Source organism: Perca fluviatilis, chromosome 15 (genome assembly GCF_010015445.1).
Source record: "Perca fluviatilis chromosome 15, GENO_Pfluv_1.0, whole genome shotgun sequence".
Classification (NCBI taxonomy): domain Eukaryota; kingdom Metazoa; phylum Chordata; class Actinopteri; order Perciformes; family Percidae; genus Perca; species Perca fluviatilis.
Window position 1 is genome coordinate 13,345,460 of NC_053126.1, and position 12,747 is coordinate 13,358,206.

General features: G+C 43.7%; 1 protein-coding gene across 4 annotated transcripts in view; it reads right to left on the minus strand.

Annotated features, from left to right (window-relative positions):
* Positions 1-12,747, minus strand: part of prkar1b (protein kinase, cAMP-dependent, regulatory, type I, beta) — an 86,503-nt gene that overhangs the window by 10,011 nt on the left and 63,745 nt on the right. For 3 of the 4 annotated variants that reach the window (XM_039824082.1, XM_039824084.1, XM_039824083.1), the window contains one exon: positions 10,767-12,229. In XM_039824082.1, coding sequence (XP_039680016.1) covers positions 12,057-12,229 — 173 coding nt within the window. In that variant the 3' untranslated portion in view covers positions 10,767-12,056. Of the gene's footprint in view, positions 1-10,766; positions 12,230-12,747 lie in introns of those variants that run through there. The other variant, XR_005641817.1, reaches the window with a different exon arrangement.

A 12,747-nucleotide genomic window follows, 5' to 3' on the forward strand; every position in this document is an offset into this window, starting at 1 on the left:
TCTCTCCCCCCTTTTTTTTTTTTTTTTTGCATAAACTATTAGGCAACATGTTTACTGGCAACTGAGCTCTGTGTACCTAACAACATTAACCCAATTAAATGGTTTTATAGATGCTGCTGCACAGTAAATCTAGCCATAAAGACTCTGTGGAGAGGACGTTCTCCGAGTGAGGTGATGACTCCCGTTCCCCCCTTAAGGCCACACATATTTCCCAGTGAGAGAAGCTTAGGAAAAAGGGGGGAATTTTTTTTAAGAATGTGGTAGATATGAGTTGCATTGCCTCTGGGGTATTGGAGTGGGCCTGCTGGTCTGTCTGTTCTTATCATCTATTTCCAAGAAGGTTGTGATCATTTCACGAGTCTTGACCTTCTGAGTCCAAATGTCTTTAAGATGGGACAGTTTTATTTTGGGGTAAATTGTAGGTGAAATTTCAGAACAGTTTTACAGTCATAATATGCTAATGAAGATGGGTTTTAAAGATTACTTTTTAATAAAGTAATAATAAATTATGGAAATCTATTTTTCCCATGTTATATATAGTACCTGTCCAGATCTTTCATTATCCTCCCATTTATAGTACTTTGGAATATACTGCATCATTTAGGTTGGTTATTTATGGTTTATTGACAAAATCCTATATATAAATAGTATATACTATATACACCAAACCTAGGGATAAATAATAAATAAAATAAATATTATATATATAATATATATTAAGAATAGAAAACGATAAAGGCTTAGACCTATTTCCATCACTGTCCTTAGCCCTGTTCAACCTTTAACAAGACAGATAAGGGCATTTATTCATGATCCCTGACCAAATGAAAACCCTGTGAGGTCAGATCCAGTGAAATTAAGTCCTTAAATATACCCTTCGTCTTGCTCTGCCTAAATGTGCCTGAAAAATGTCTCTTTTCTGTGATATTCTTTTATTATCCATAATATGAATCACACCTATTGGATCAAAGCAAAATACCTGGTATATCAGCACAGTAAGTGTTATAACAGTTGAGGTGGTTTGGGCATCTGGTAAGGATGCCCCCTGGAGGTGTTCCAGGCACGTCCAGCTGGGAGGAGGCCTCGGGGAAGACCCAGGAGGACTAGGTGGAGGGATTATATCTCCAACCTGGCCAGGGAACACCTCGGGATCCCCCAGTCAGTGCTGGTTAATCAGGCTCAGGAAAGGGAAATTTGGGGTCCCCTGCTGGAGCTGCTGCACCCCGCGCCCCGACCCTGGATAAGCGGACAAAGATGGATGGATGGATGGATGTAAGTGTCATAACACACACATTATCATCCATAACCCAATCTAAACTTGATCCCATTGCAGCTGAACTCTGACCCTGAAACGAAACCAAAGAATCTCACACTTCAGTGTGCTTGGGAACCATAAAAACATACCAGAGCTGACAATAGAAACTCAATATAATGATTGCAGCATATTCACGGTTATGATACCTGCAACTGTTATATTTCATTTATTACAACTTTTCCACTGGGCCTTTCTGTTCTATGACACCTCATAATATCAAAGACCAAGTGGATTATAGAGTGGATTGCCTTGCAACAGAGAAACAAACATAGATCTTAACCCGGCGTCTCCCCCAGTGCCGCCCAACCATATCATGAGCATGCATGAGTCACGGACACAAGGAGCAGGTCCTTTGCAGACTACTGAGTGATCTCCTCCCTCCTCCTCAGGGTAGAATTAGGCTTTGCTAACTAAAGCCCTAACTAGCTCATCAGTTTCTATGATGACAAAGTTGATTCCATTAGTGGGTTGTGTGTTGATGTTTTTAGTATGGAGCTGTGTGTTATTTGACACAAGCTTGTGTCTTTAATAGGCCCATTAGGAACAGTGGTAACATTTATGGTTGGGTTGCTCATGTACACACACACACATACACACGGCTAAGTCATTCTGGTGAGATTTCCCAGGAGCAAAGGTGCATTCCAGAGGCTGGTAGCGATATAGATTGGACTTGGAAATTATCCAGAGCAGAGTGCATATCCAGGGCAACCTCTACACGCATAAACAAACAGCTGCAAATAGACACATTCACTCCGAGAAAGACTCAAACACACTCTTACTGCTTGTTCACCTGAATATTAAGCAGTGAAGGGTGGCCAAATACAGCCGCCATACTTACAACTAGATGCAGCTGCTCTTTTATAGGGACGATTACTGGCAGCCATTTACAGGCCTTCATCTCTTTAACATGCATAGCAATCTGAATGAAGTGGTCTGTGGGGCCTCCCAGCACCCCTCTGGACCCCTTTTCATTTCAGGCACTATAGGTGTGCAGACATTCAGGGGGCACAATGCCCAAACTGCTCTTTCATGAGTCACAACTGTGTAGTCAAGTCCACCTCCGGGATCAAAAATTACGCCACATGCACACATAAATGCACAAAGCTGGTGGTACAAGGTATGCAAGGCAAACTTCCAGCTGCAACACATTATACATTACACCAGCACACTTCAGTTGTTAAGGGATCGCGGCATCCTTTCTGTGTGATCTCCAGATCTGTCAAACTGCGGTCTGCTCTTGTCATAACTCCGCCTTGACTTTTTCACTCTGTACTCATCCATGAAAGCCATCCTTAGAGAGCTAGAAATAGGTGTTCGGTGTGAAGAAGAAATGACACTGAAGAGAGAAAATACTTTGAACACTGGAAGAAATTTGAGTGTTTGTTTGTATGTGTGTGTTTTTGCACATTCCTTGCAACCTCTGCATCCAGTTTCTGCAGGCTCCAAGGTCTGACCCCGTCATTTAGGTCAGAGATGGACTCCTGACCGCAGCCTCTGAACACAACAGTACAGAGGATGAAGCAAACAGCAACCCTCAGCTAGATGTTGAATGGAAATTCCATTTTGAAACACAAAATCAGACTTGCAGCTCAGGTATGAACAGACCCACATATGTATTCTCTCAAACACTCACACATACACTGTATATGTGGGAATATACACTGAACAGACACATTTATGCACTAACACTTACACACCTGCACTCTCTCATGCCCATTCTCCAATTTCCACAAATGGACAGACAGACATGAAGCAATTCGGGCACAAGTCCTTACATGCAGTTCCCCCCTGTCCCAGCTCCTTTTCCCCTTAAAACACTGCCTCTTTATTCTCTATGAACAAAAAAAAACACTCTCTCTTTCTGCACATATACACACACACAGAAAACGGGGGACTTCCAGCCACTGAGAAATAGCAGCGTAATTGCCGGTGCACTGTTGTCTATCAAGACCTGACCTTTTCAACATGTGTGCGCCGTGTTGGGAGCGGTGGGAACCAACGAGGAGGAAGACAGGGGTCTCCCCTGCTCTGTGGTGGTCTGACCCAACCTCCCCCTTCCTTTCTCCACTTCAACTCCCCCAAAACACAGGGATCTCCCACTGCGTCCCCATGTTCTGTGAGTTTGGAGGCTAGGAGGGGAGGACACAGCTAACGCACAAATCAGACTCTTGGCAGGGGGACATCAAAGGCGGAACAGGACGATGTGGAAAGGACAGGGGGAGACAGAGCTGCCCTGTCTCACTGCGGTCCCAAGGGGATGGAGGAAAATCCGAAGTCTACGTGTAGAGCCTAGACATTATAGTGGCACAAATGTACGCTTTCTGTTGGTGCCAATGGGAAAATAGCTGACTGGTATTGCCTTACATGAATCTGGCCTTGAAAAAAGGACATTAAAGAATGAAACATATACAGGGACACACTCATAATAAACATATGAGAGTTTATAGGATTATGCATCAATGGTAAGCGGAAAGAAATGGCTTTGACTAGGAGAGAAAAGTTATCCAAACAAATAACAAGAAACTAATATTAAGAGTCAAGAAGTAGACGTGCGGTCCATGAGAGAGCCTTATATGAAAACTAATTATAAAACATATCATAAATATAGGAAAATGAATCACTCACAGGTCCAATGACAAGTTGCCTTTATAACGTGACAGACAAGCTCAGCTCTCAGAGGGGGCTCACAAAGCTGTCCTCAGAAATGTATTAGGAGCCTATAAGCCCATAATTACACCAATTGGCATGTCAGATGGGGCTTTCACTTCGTTATTTACCCTTCCTTCTCCCCTTGTCTTTCACTAGCCATAGGCCGCCCTGCTCATGGTGTAGCGACCATGAGATGAGGGAACTAGTGGCGGCCGTGATGATGGTGGTGATGGTGGTGGTGGTGATGTGCATGTGGGAGGGGGGCAGGGGTCTGCACCATGGGGATTAAGGGGAGATTTCTCTGCTTGACTTGAGCGACGTTATCTGTGACAGAGATGAAGAGGAAAGACTTGGATGGAAAGAGGAGTAGAGAGGGAGTGAGAAGATGAGGAAGGATTGCAAAGGTTTGATGGAAAAGATACCATGAAAAGAAAACCCCTGGATTAAAGGGTGATTACGACCAGTTAGAAAATCCACCTTGGTGCACCTGGTTACTCATCATTTTACCATCAGCCTGCAGGGCCCAATACAGCGTGAGGTGTACTGTGACAGAGCAGGGCCCTGAATTGTGTTTGAGATTTTCCTCAACACAGTGCCATTCCTTTAGCAACCACCCCTAACTGAGCAAAGCACTTAACCTCCAGGAGAGAAGCCCTACCTATGTTTATGGTCCGAACCATGCTATTTCGCACGCATCGTGGTAACGATTAACAGTTGTTAATGTGAGCCCCCTAACCAAATGAGCTACCAGCTAGCTCCTCTGGAAGAAACACTGTAGCTGCTTTAAAAAAAATAATTACAGTAGGTTTTTAGCTCTTTTATTGTTGTTGTTATTATTTGAGGCCATAAAAGAGAGGGGGGGGCAGGATGGAGTTAGCAAGACCAGCATTCTTTTATTACTGGTATTCTTGCCTTTATTTGACAGTCAAGAGTAGAAAGTAACAAGAAAAAAGGAGAAAATGCCCTTTCCAGAATTGAACCAGAGACGTCACCCCCACCCAACACACACCCCAGTCTGCTGACCCTCAAGGAAGCCCAAGAGCCCCATACTTGTTTGATGTCAGGCAATCTATGCCCTCTATCAACGAATGACACATTGGGCGACTATTGCATGCATGCACCTGTGTGTGCCTATGTGCACACTCAGAGGTTTGTTGTAGAATCTAGGACTCACATTGGAAAAATAACTTTTTGCCAAAGCCTTTGATGCCAGCTCATAATGTCATTATGGTACACAGACCAGAACCATAATAACACCTCTCCTCCTCCTCTCCAAGGACTCAAGATGAAGTGTCAAAATCCCAAGGCAGAGGGAGATCACAACAAACTGATTATCAACAGGAAGTGGCTCCATTATGGGCTTAAAGATAGGAGAGTCCTCTCTGGTTACAGCACTCACTCAAATCCACACATTCCTGCAGGGTTTAGGGAGAGCCGGGTCACCCCTGTGGACTCTGCTCCCCAGCAACTGCCTCAGCCCGCGGGCATTGCTCAGGGTACAGCTGGGACATTGAAAGGATTTGGGGGTCCTTCAGGAGGGGCTGGAGGGTTGGGGATGTCTAGGGTGGCCTGGAAATCAGGAGACACTTGACAGCCTTTGCCTTGTGACTTTGCACACCTGCAGTGAGTGGCTATGTTTTGGGGGATGAGGTGAATCCTCTGGGATGTGAGGGATGTAGACTTAGTGAAGCACTCACGTCTAATAGATCAGATAGGCATCTCTAATAGGCATCTTCCCCAGGAATTGGTAATTCCTGGGGAAGATGCCAAATCTTATCCAGATATTGAAGAATGTCAATACACCCTCTCCAAGTTGAAGCATCATATCTCAAAAGCTGCCAATTGATTTTGAAACATGAGATGCTTTAGGAGTCTGGAACAAATCATCCATCTAAAATGTCTCAAAGCCAAAGATTTATTAACATTATCTGAGACCATTTCGTAAACAGTCCAACAGGGACTTTTCGCTCATTGCATTCCTTTATCTTCCTAATGTTATTAGAGCAGAGTTCGACTACTTTTATGATCTGCACTCAAAACCCTAACGATTCCTCAGAGAGTAGGAGGCACTGGAATAAAAGGAACAATTGAAACAATTGCTGAGCTGCCTCCCCAGGGAGTGAAGACAGAGTCAAAGTGAAGAGATGGATTGTGCTGGGTCGGGATCAATGTGGGCAGGGGATTGCAGAGTCATGTGCATGATGGAATATCTCACTCAGAAAAATGCTACTGACCCATTCTTTTCCCCTTGAGCATGCAGAATTTTAGGAGAACATTTCAGTCTTTTGTTTGTTTTTTCTACACGTCGTTTGAAGGCTAGTCACTAAGGCTCCGTTTGCTGGGAATAGCTTTGAAACTGAGGCCAAAATTGAGGCGAGTCAGGGAGGCCTGGGCTCAGTGTTGGTACATGTATACATATGAATTATTTACTTGTCGTCCAGCAGGAAATGAGGAACGATAACAAGCTTGGGAAAGAAAAGCAGAAAAACAAACAGATGGTATCTCATCCCCTCGTTCACTTCAAGCTTTCTCTCTTTCTCCTTTCTTTTCTTTGAGGCAGTCAGCTGTGTCATGCAGTGGACAAATAGCAAAGGACGTGTCCCTTTAAAGACAGCACCAGGGAGTGGAACCATCATTTCAATTGGCTCATGTCTGTTAGTGATGATGGTTGCCTTGTTAATAGGAGAACTGTGTCGTTATGACACATCAAAGTCTGTTTACAGGTGTTGGGGAGTACTACTGCATTTGTGATGAAAGTTGTATAAAGCCTTTTGTGGCTCCAAAGGGAGCTGCACAAAATCTGATAAATTTCCTCAAGGGAGTCACTTGAGTCAGCATCAGTTGTTTAAAAAAGAAAAAAATCTCGGGGATGTGGGGTTAGAAAAAAGTGAGCTTACCAGACCTCTGTAACTCCTCATCTGTGCTTATTAAGGTTAAGGTTAGGGTTAGGTGCCTTGCCCCCAACTGCTCCTTCCAGGCAGCGGTTGCAGCGCTGCCTGGAAGGAGCAGTTGGGGGCAAAAAACACCATTGAGCAGTTGCTTTGTGGGCAATGTAGGCACCAGGTTTTGATCAGGAAGACAAATGTGTGGCATAAACAACACTGTATCTCTGGTTCAGCTTCACTGATTTTGATTGAAGCATGTTATAGGAGTGCAAGTTGGTACTCTGTTTTTTGTTTTGCTCCAGTGAAACCATTACTGGCCCCCAAGTTATTTTGTCGTCACTACATTGAGGGCTGCTGTTTAACTGAGCCGGACCTTGTGATGATCTCCTGACCCAATTTTTGACTCTCCTTCTCCCCCTGACCTCGGCTCGACACCCCCTCGCATCCCTAACCTTTCAATCCCATCAGCCTCACTATTGCTCAATCACCTGTGACCAGGCCTGGGTGGTGACCTTTGACCCTAGAAGGTCACGATTAGAGCTGAGAATCAGAGCAGCAGAATTGGGGACCAGGCAGAGATGAGATGCCCCTGGACCGAGAGCTTCGACCCAGCCAGGCTGAACTCTGGAACAGTCAGGTCGCCACACCTAATATATCTAGACAAGAAAAGAGCTGTGTATCAAAGGCTCTGGTCATTAGCGCAGGCGGTTGGGGGTTGATTTGTGGGGATCATGGAGGAGCGAGAAGGCAGGGAGAATCAGTGGAGGTTGTAGCCTAGTGTTAGCAGGCATTTTAATTAGCCTGGATCTCCCCAGACAAGGGGATATAAGGGAGCAGAGATGGCGGCTATGGGAATACAGAAAGCAGGAGAGGAGGACAGGAAACAAAAAGAAAGAAAGAGAGGGGGGGTTGAAGGTTGCACGCCCAGGGGCTAGGCTCACTGTGCCAGATCTAAATATGCAGCACCAAATAAAATATCCTCTCATGAGATCATGGGTGGCTATGTCTGGTTATGGGATGCAACAAATATACATGGAAGCACGCACACACACACACACACACACACACACACACACACACACACACACACACACACACACACACACACACACACATACAATACCAAATCACTCCCAGCCATCTTATCTTGTAAATTTTTTGGCGACCCTTATATAAAACTTGGAATTTGGAGGGATGCACTCAAGAAGCCATCCTGTAAATGAGGAGGCAAAACGTTCCCATGCTGGGATAAATTCTTTCAAATGTATCTCAGTGGTTCTCAGTGGACTTCACACCACTCAGGAGTGCACTTAGAAACCAAAGGGGAACATATTAGAGGTCAGTGAAGCTGGCGCAGCATTTCTTTGCATTCCCCTTCCTCCTCCTGCATGTTCACCGCCTCCTCCGCCTGCGTCTTTATCCTCTGCATCCTTTCTGTGTCCTCCTTCTACTCCTCCCCGACCAAATCACCAAGTCTGGCCTCTTGTTTGTTTAGACACAGGAGTCTTGCACCAAACATACTCCACTGTGGGAGTATCTGGAAGTTGTAGTAGAGCCAAGTTGCAGCAGCAAAAATAAAGGGATGAAGGGAGTAGAAGAGGTGGTGGTGGTGCAGTCGGGGTCATTCGTCCTCCAGAGTCCCTGCTACTGTTGCTTTCCTCCTCTCATGGGCCGCTTCTGTTTTGTGCTAAATGAGAGTAAAGAGAGAGGCACAGCGAAAACTCTTGAAATCATTTAATGAGTAACAAGCTGGCTGTGAACAAAAGATGGAAAAACATATGTTTGCACTCATAAAAACAACTAGAAAAACACAAAGTATAGCCTAGAGGCATTTAAGCAATCTCTACCAGTGCATACAAGATCAAAATATATACTGAACCAAAGGTTTTTATATATATAACCTTGTTCAGTTCTGTACTTGTTTGATTGTTCTCTCTAAGTGATCTGCAGTGACAAAGTGATTGAACATTCAACAAAAATGTACGTATAGTAAAAATACCTTACCATCAGCCTCCACACTGGATGTTCGCCCAGCAAAATGTTTGCAGTGCTTGAGGTAAAAGTGAATAAAATTGAGAAGCTTTAACCATTTTGTCAGTTAGAATTAATACATAAAAAAAGTCCTTTTTAATTGGCTTTTGTTGACCGTCTGTGAGTGTTGATGGCTGAGCCTCTCCTAACCTGATGATCATGTTGCTTTCAATGTGAAAGTGCAGTTACCTGAACTGATGTTAGCTTAGCTGGCGAAATGTTTTTGGCATCAGTGTTACAGGCACAGTGGGACCATAGGAGCCCTATGACGGATTATGGGACTGAAAGCATAAAGGACCCAAACACAGAACTGAGTGACCTAAATTAACAGTTGGTAAAAGAGTGAGTGTGTGAGTGTGTGTGTGTGTGTGTGTGTGTGTGTTTGTTCGGTTGGCATAGTGCCATGGTATCAAGGCTTCATCTTACTGCTCATGCGACAGTGCCAAGTTTTGTCCCCAGCTAGCCCACCCAGGATGGCCCAGTAATGGTCCTGCCTAATCAGGTGCTCTGGAAACCCACACACACACACACACACACACACACACACACACACACACACACACACACACACACACACACACACACACACACACACATGCAAAAAAAAAACAGATCAGCTCAGGTTGAGTTTTCATATTGATGTTACCAGTGTTATGAAAAAAGCTTTCTTTAGGAGAGACGAACATGGTGGTTGTTTGACAAAACTATCCCAGCTCAAGCTCCACTTCTAGCTTTTTCAATCCATCCACACAAACTCCATCCACTGATGACGTTTAGTTGTCATGGAGATGGATCTGTTTACATTGGAACTCAGTGCTTGTTATGATTGCTCTGATGCCCTTTTTAGGATGTCTTTGTTGGACTAAAAGTAAAGGAATTCTTTACCTTGAAAATACTAGTTTAACTAAACAATCACAACTCAAGGGCCACTTACTAGCTTTTTTCCGGAACTTCCAGCCATGTAAAATTGTATATAATTTTTTTTATCAATTCATCCTCCGTTAGAGTACCTAGAATTACCTTCTTTTTATCAAGCTGTGTGTTTAGGATAATTACATCAGCTGCATCCTCTTCAAACATTTACAGATCTGCACATTGACAAAGGAGAATACTTATTACATTTCTTTTAGAGTCAGCAGTGTTGAAATGTTAGCGTAGTCTGAAACAAAGTGACAACTGACAACGTACCAGTAAGCATGGCCATGAGGAGAGAGAAAAACAAGTCATGCATGACATGAATGTGTATGAAAATGAAGTTCTGATACGTTATTCATGGTGATCTGCCATGAGTGGACACGGTTTCGTGCTGGAAATCAAATCCCCAATCCTTGCAGGTGGAAGCGCAATACTTGTGAGGAGGAGGGTACTAAACTCAATGTTGGCGAGTTGGGGGCGCATTCCTTAGTTGATTTAGTGGGCATTAAGATGAAGAGGAATGTGTCAAGGCTGTGGAGGCTTTAGTCCACTGTGGTGTATGCTGGCTGGGAGGAGCTTTGACAGCTCAGGTTGACGGATGACTGACACTTGGCCTAATGTGAGAAGGATGGAGAGCAGAGAAGAGTGGAGGGAGCCAGACAGAACAAAGGGAGGCCGGGATGGAGAGGAGGTACCTGCAGGAAGAAATGTGAAAAGTGTGATTGAAGAGGACAGTTTGCACTTTAGAGAAAGACAAAAGAGATTAATTGAGGTATAATGTTTAGTGGATTTAGCGTGTGGGCATCAGATGAGATAAAGGGAAAGAGAGCGAACAAAGTCCAGTCAAGAAAGGTGGAGAGGATGCCAGAACTTGGGATAAACGACGGGGGAAAAAATGTAAAGAAGAGTCACATTCATACATGGACAAAGAGGTGCTGATCAAGAGAAAATAATGACTCAAATCAAGAGGATTTCAGAAGCTTATCTTTATTTGCTCAAGATGGTTTGATAGATGAAAGAAAGACATACACAGAGGGAGAGACAGAGAATATAGAAAGATTCTTTTCATAAGGTCCCATTTTATACAACATCAGTCGCTGGGTCAGTTGTGCAACTTTGACAGCTTACAGTAGATCAAAGGAAAGCAACACAAGTATATTTTTTACTTCTTTTTATATATTTATAGCATATAAGTCATGTCTTAAAAACCGCTAAATCAAACCAAACGTTACAAACTCTAAAGTGGTGCAAAAGCTTTCATCTAGCAATTTAACACAGAACAAAATCAGCTTAAAAAAAAAGCATCAGGCAAGACGTGTGTGTGTGTGTGTGTGTGTGTGTGTGTCTATGTGAGTGTGGAGGATTCATATAGTCCTGAGACAGTGTAAGCACATACAGTATGGTTGTGTGTTTCATGTCTGTGGGTTTCAGACTGTTTGTGTGCATGTGGACCGGATTGATAACACTACTGCTTCTTTGGAATCCCACAGCTCACAGATCAGACTGAGCCACTTCAGGGAATATTGGGAGTGGACAGAGAGGAATTCTTTGAGAAAAAAGCAACCTGTTGTTAATTTTGCTGGCAGACGCTACATACTATTAAAATCTTAACTAAACATACCACTGCCTTTAACAAACCCTCTAACTGACAATAGCAATAAAAGCACACTTAAGAAGCACTAAAAATGAAACAGCCAATAATTTATAATTTTTCGCACCTCTACATCTACGTCTCAGGGGAACAGAGGTCTGTGTAGTGCAGGTCTGATTTGACCTAGAAATGGCACCACGCACACCCGGAAGTGAAAGAAAAGGCAAACAGCCAGCGAAAAAAGAAATGTCTATTCACTTCCTCCCGCTGTACGTAAACATGACTTTACTTCCTTCTTATTTCCTGAATTCATCCTAACCCTTCATAAATTCATGAAAGTGCAAACGCCATTCTTTGTCATTCTAGAAGCGTGACTCATTTACAGTGTATAATGAGTTGAATGGTCTCTGTCCTCACTCTGATATTTACACTCCTGCATGGTGGTTTTGACATGAAGCTACGTGACAGCACGGGTCAAGTAAAAGTGCACTAGCTCAAAAGAAAAGAAAGGCGCAAAATGGGAAAAAAAAGGGCAGAAAATGAGCGCCCTGTAGTTGTGGATGTAAAACCAATGTCCTTTACCCCGCGTCCCCACCTCTTCCCACCCACGGACCCAAACTCTGATGCTGCTGCCCACCCCTGCTGGTGGTGCCCAGAAGGGGCCGACCTGTCACACGGTGAGGGAGATGAAGCTGTTGTATCTCTGGATGTTCCTCTTGAGGATCTCTGAGCACGGCCCCAGCACACGCTCAAAGCGGGGCCTGTCCAGCTTCACGCACTTGAGCGGACCACGAGCGACTACGGTGGCTGCCCTGGGACGGTTCAACAGCAGGGCGATTTCACCTGGAGGAGAAGGAGGGAGAGAAGGCAGTCAATAGTTTTGTCTTAATGTGTATCATTTGTGTACAAATGACAAGTAATGTTGTCATTTAGAATGAATTCAATTTCAGCATCAGTAATCAGTAATCTGTTTTTGGCACACAGCAGACAACTAACAAACCAAAACAGCAAGAACAAGTTGTGAAGAAATACTAAAAAAAAGCAACGTACTGAAGAAAACGACTAAACCACTGATGCTCAGACAGTTCATTCAATGACAGTTTGCTTTTGTTCCAAGCATTTTTATTCTGATCTCTCACATTGAAAAATAGATGGAAATGTGACATGTTTGTAAGAACACTACATTTAGTTTAGAGCTGAAATGTTAGTAATCGAGTTGTCAACAGAAAATTACAATATTCATAATCAATTTACAATCATTTACATCATTTCTCAGGCAAAATTCCAAAAAATAGCGGGTTCTCGCTTCTTAAAGGTAATATTTGCTGCTTTTCTTTGTCTCATATGATTGTAAACAGAAT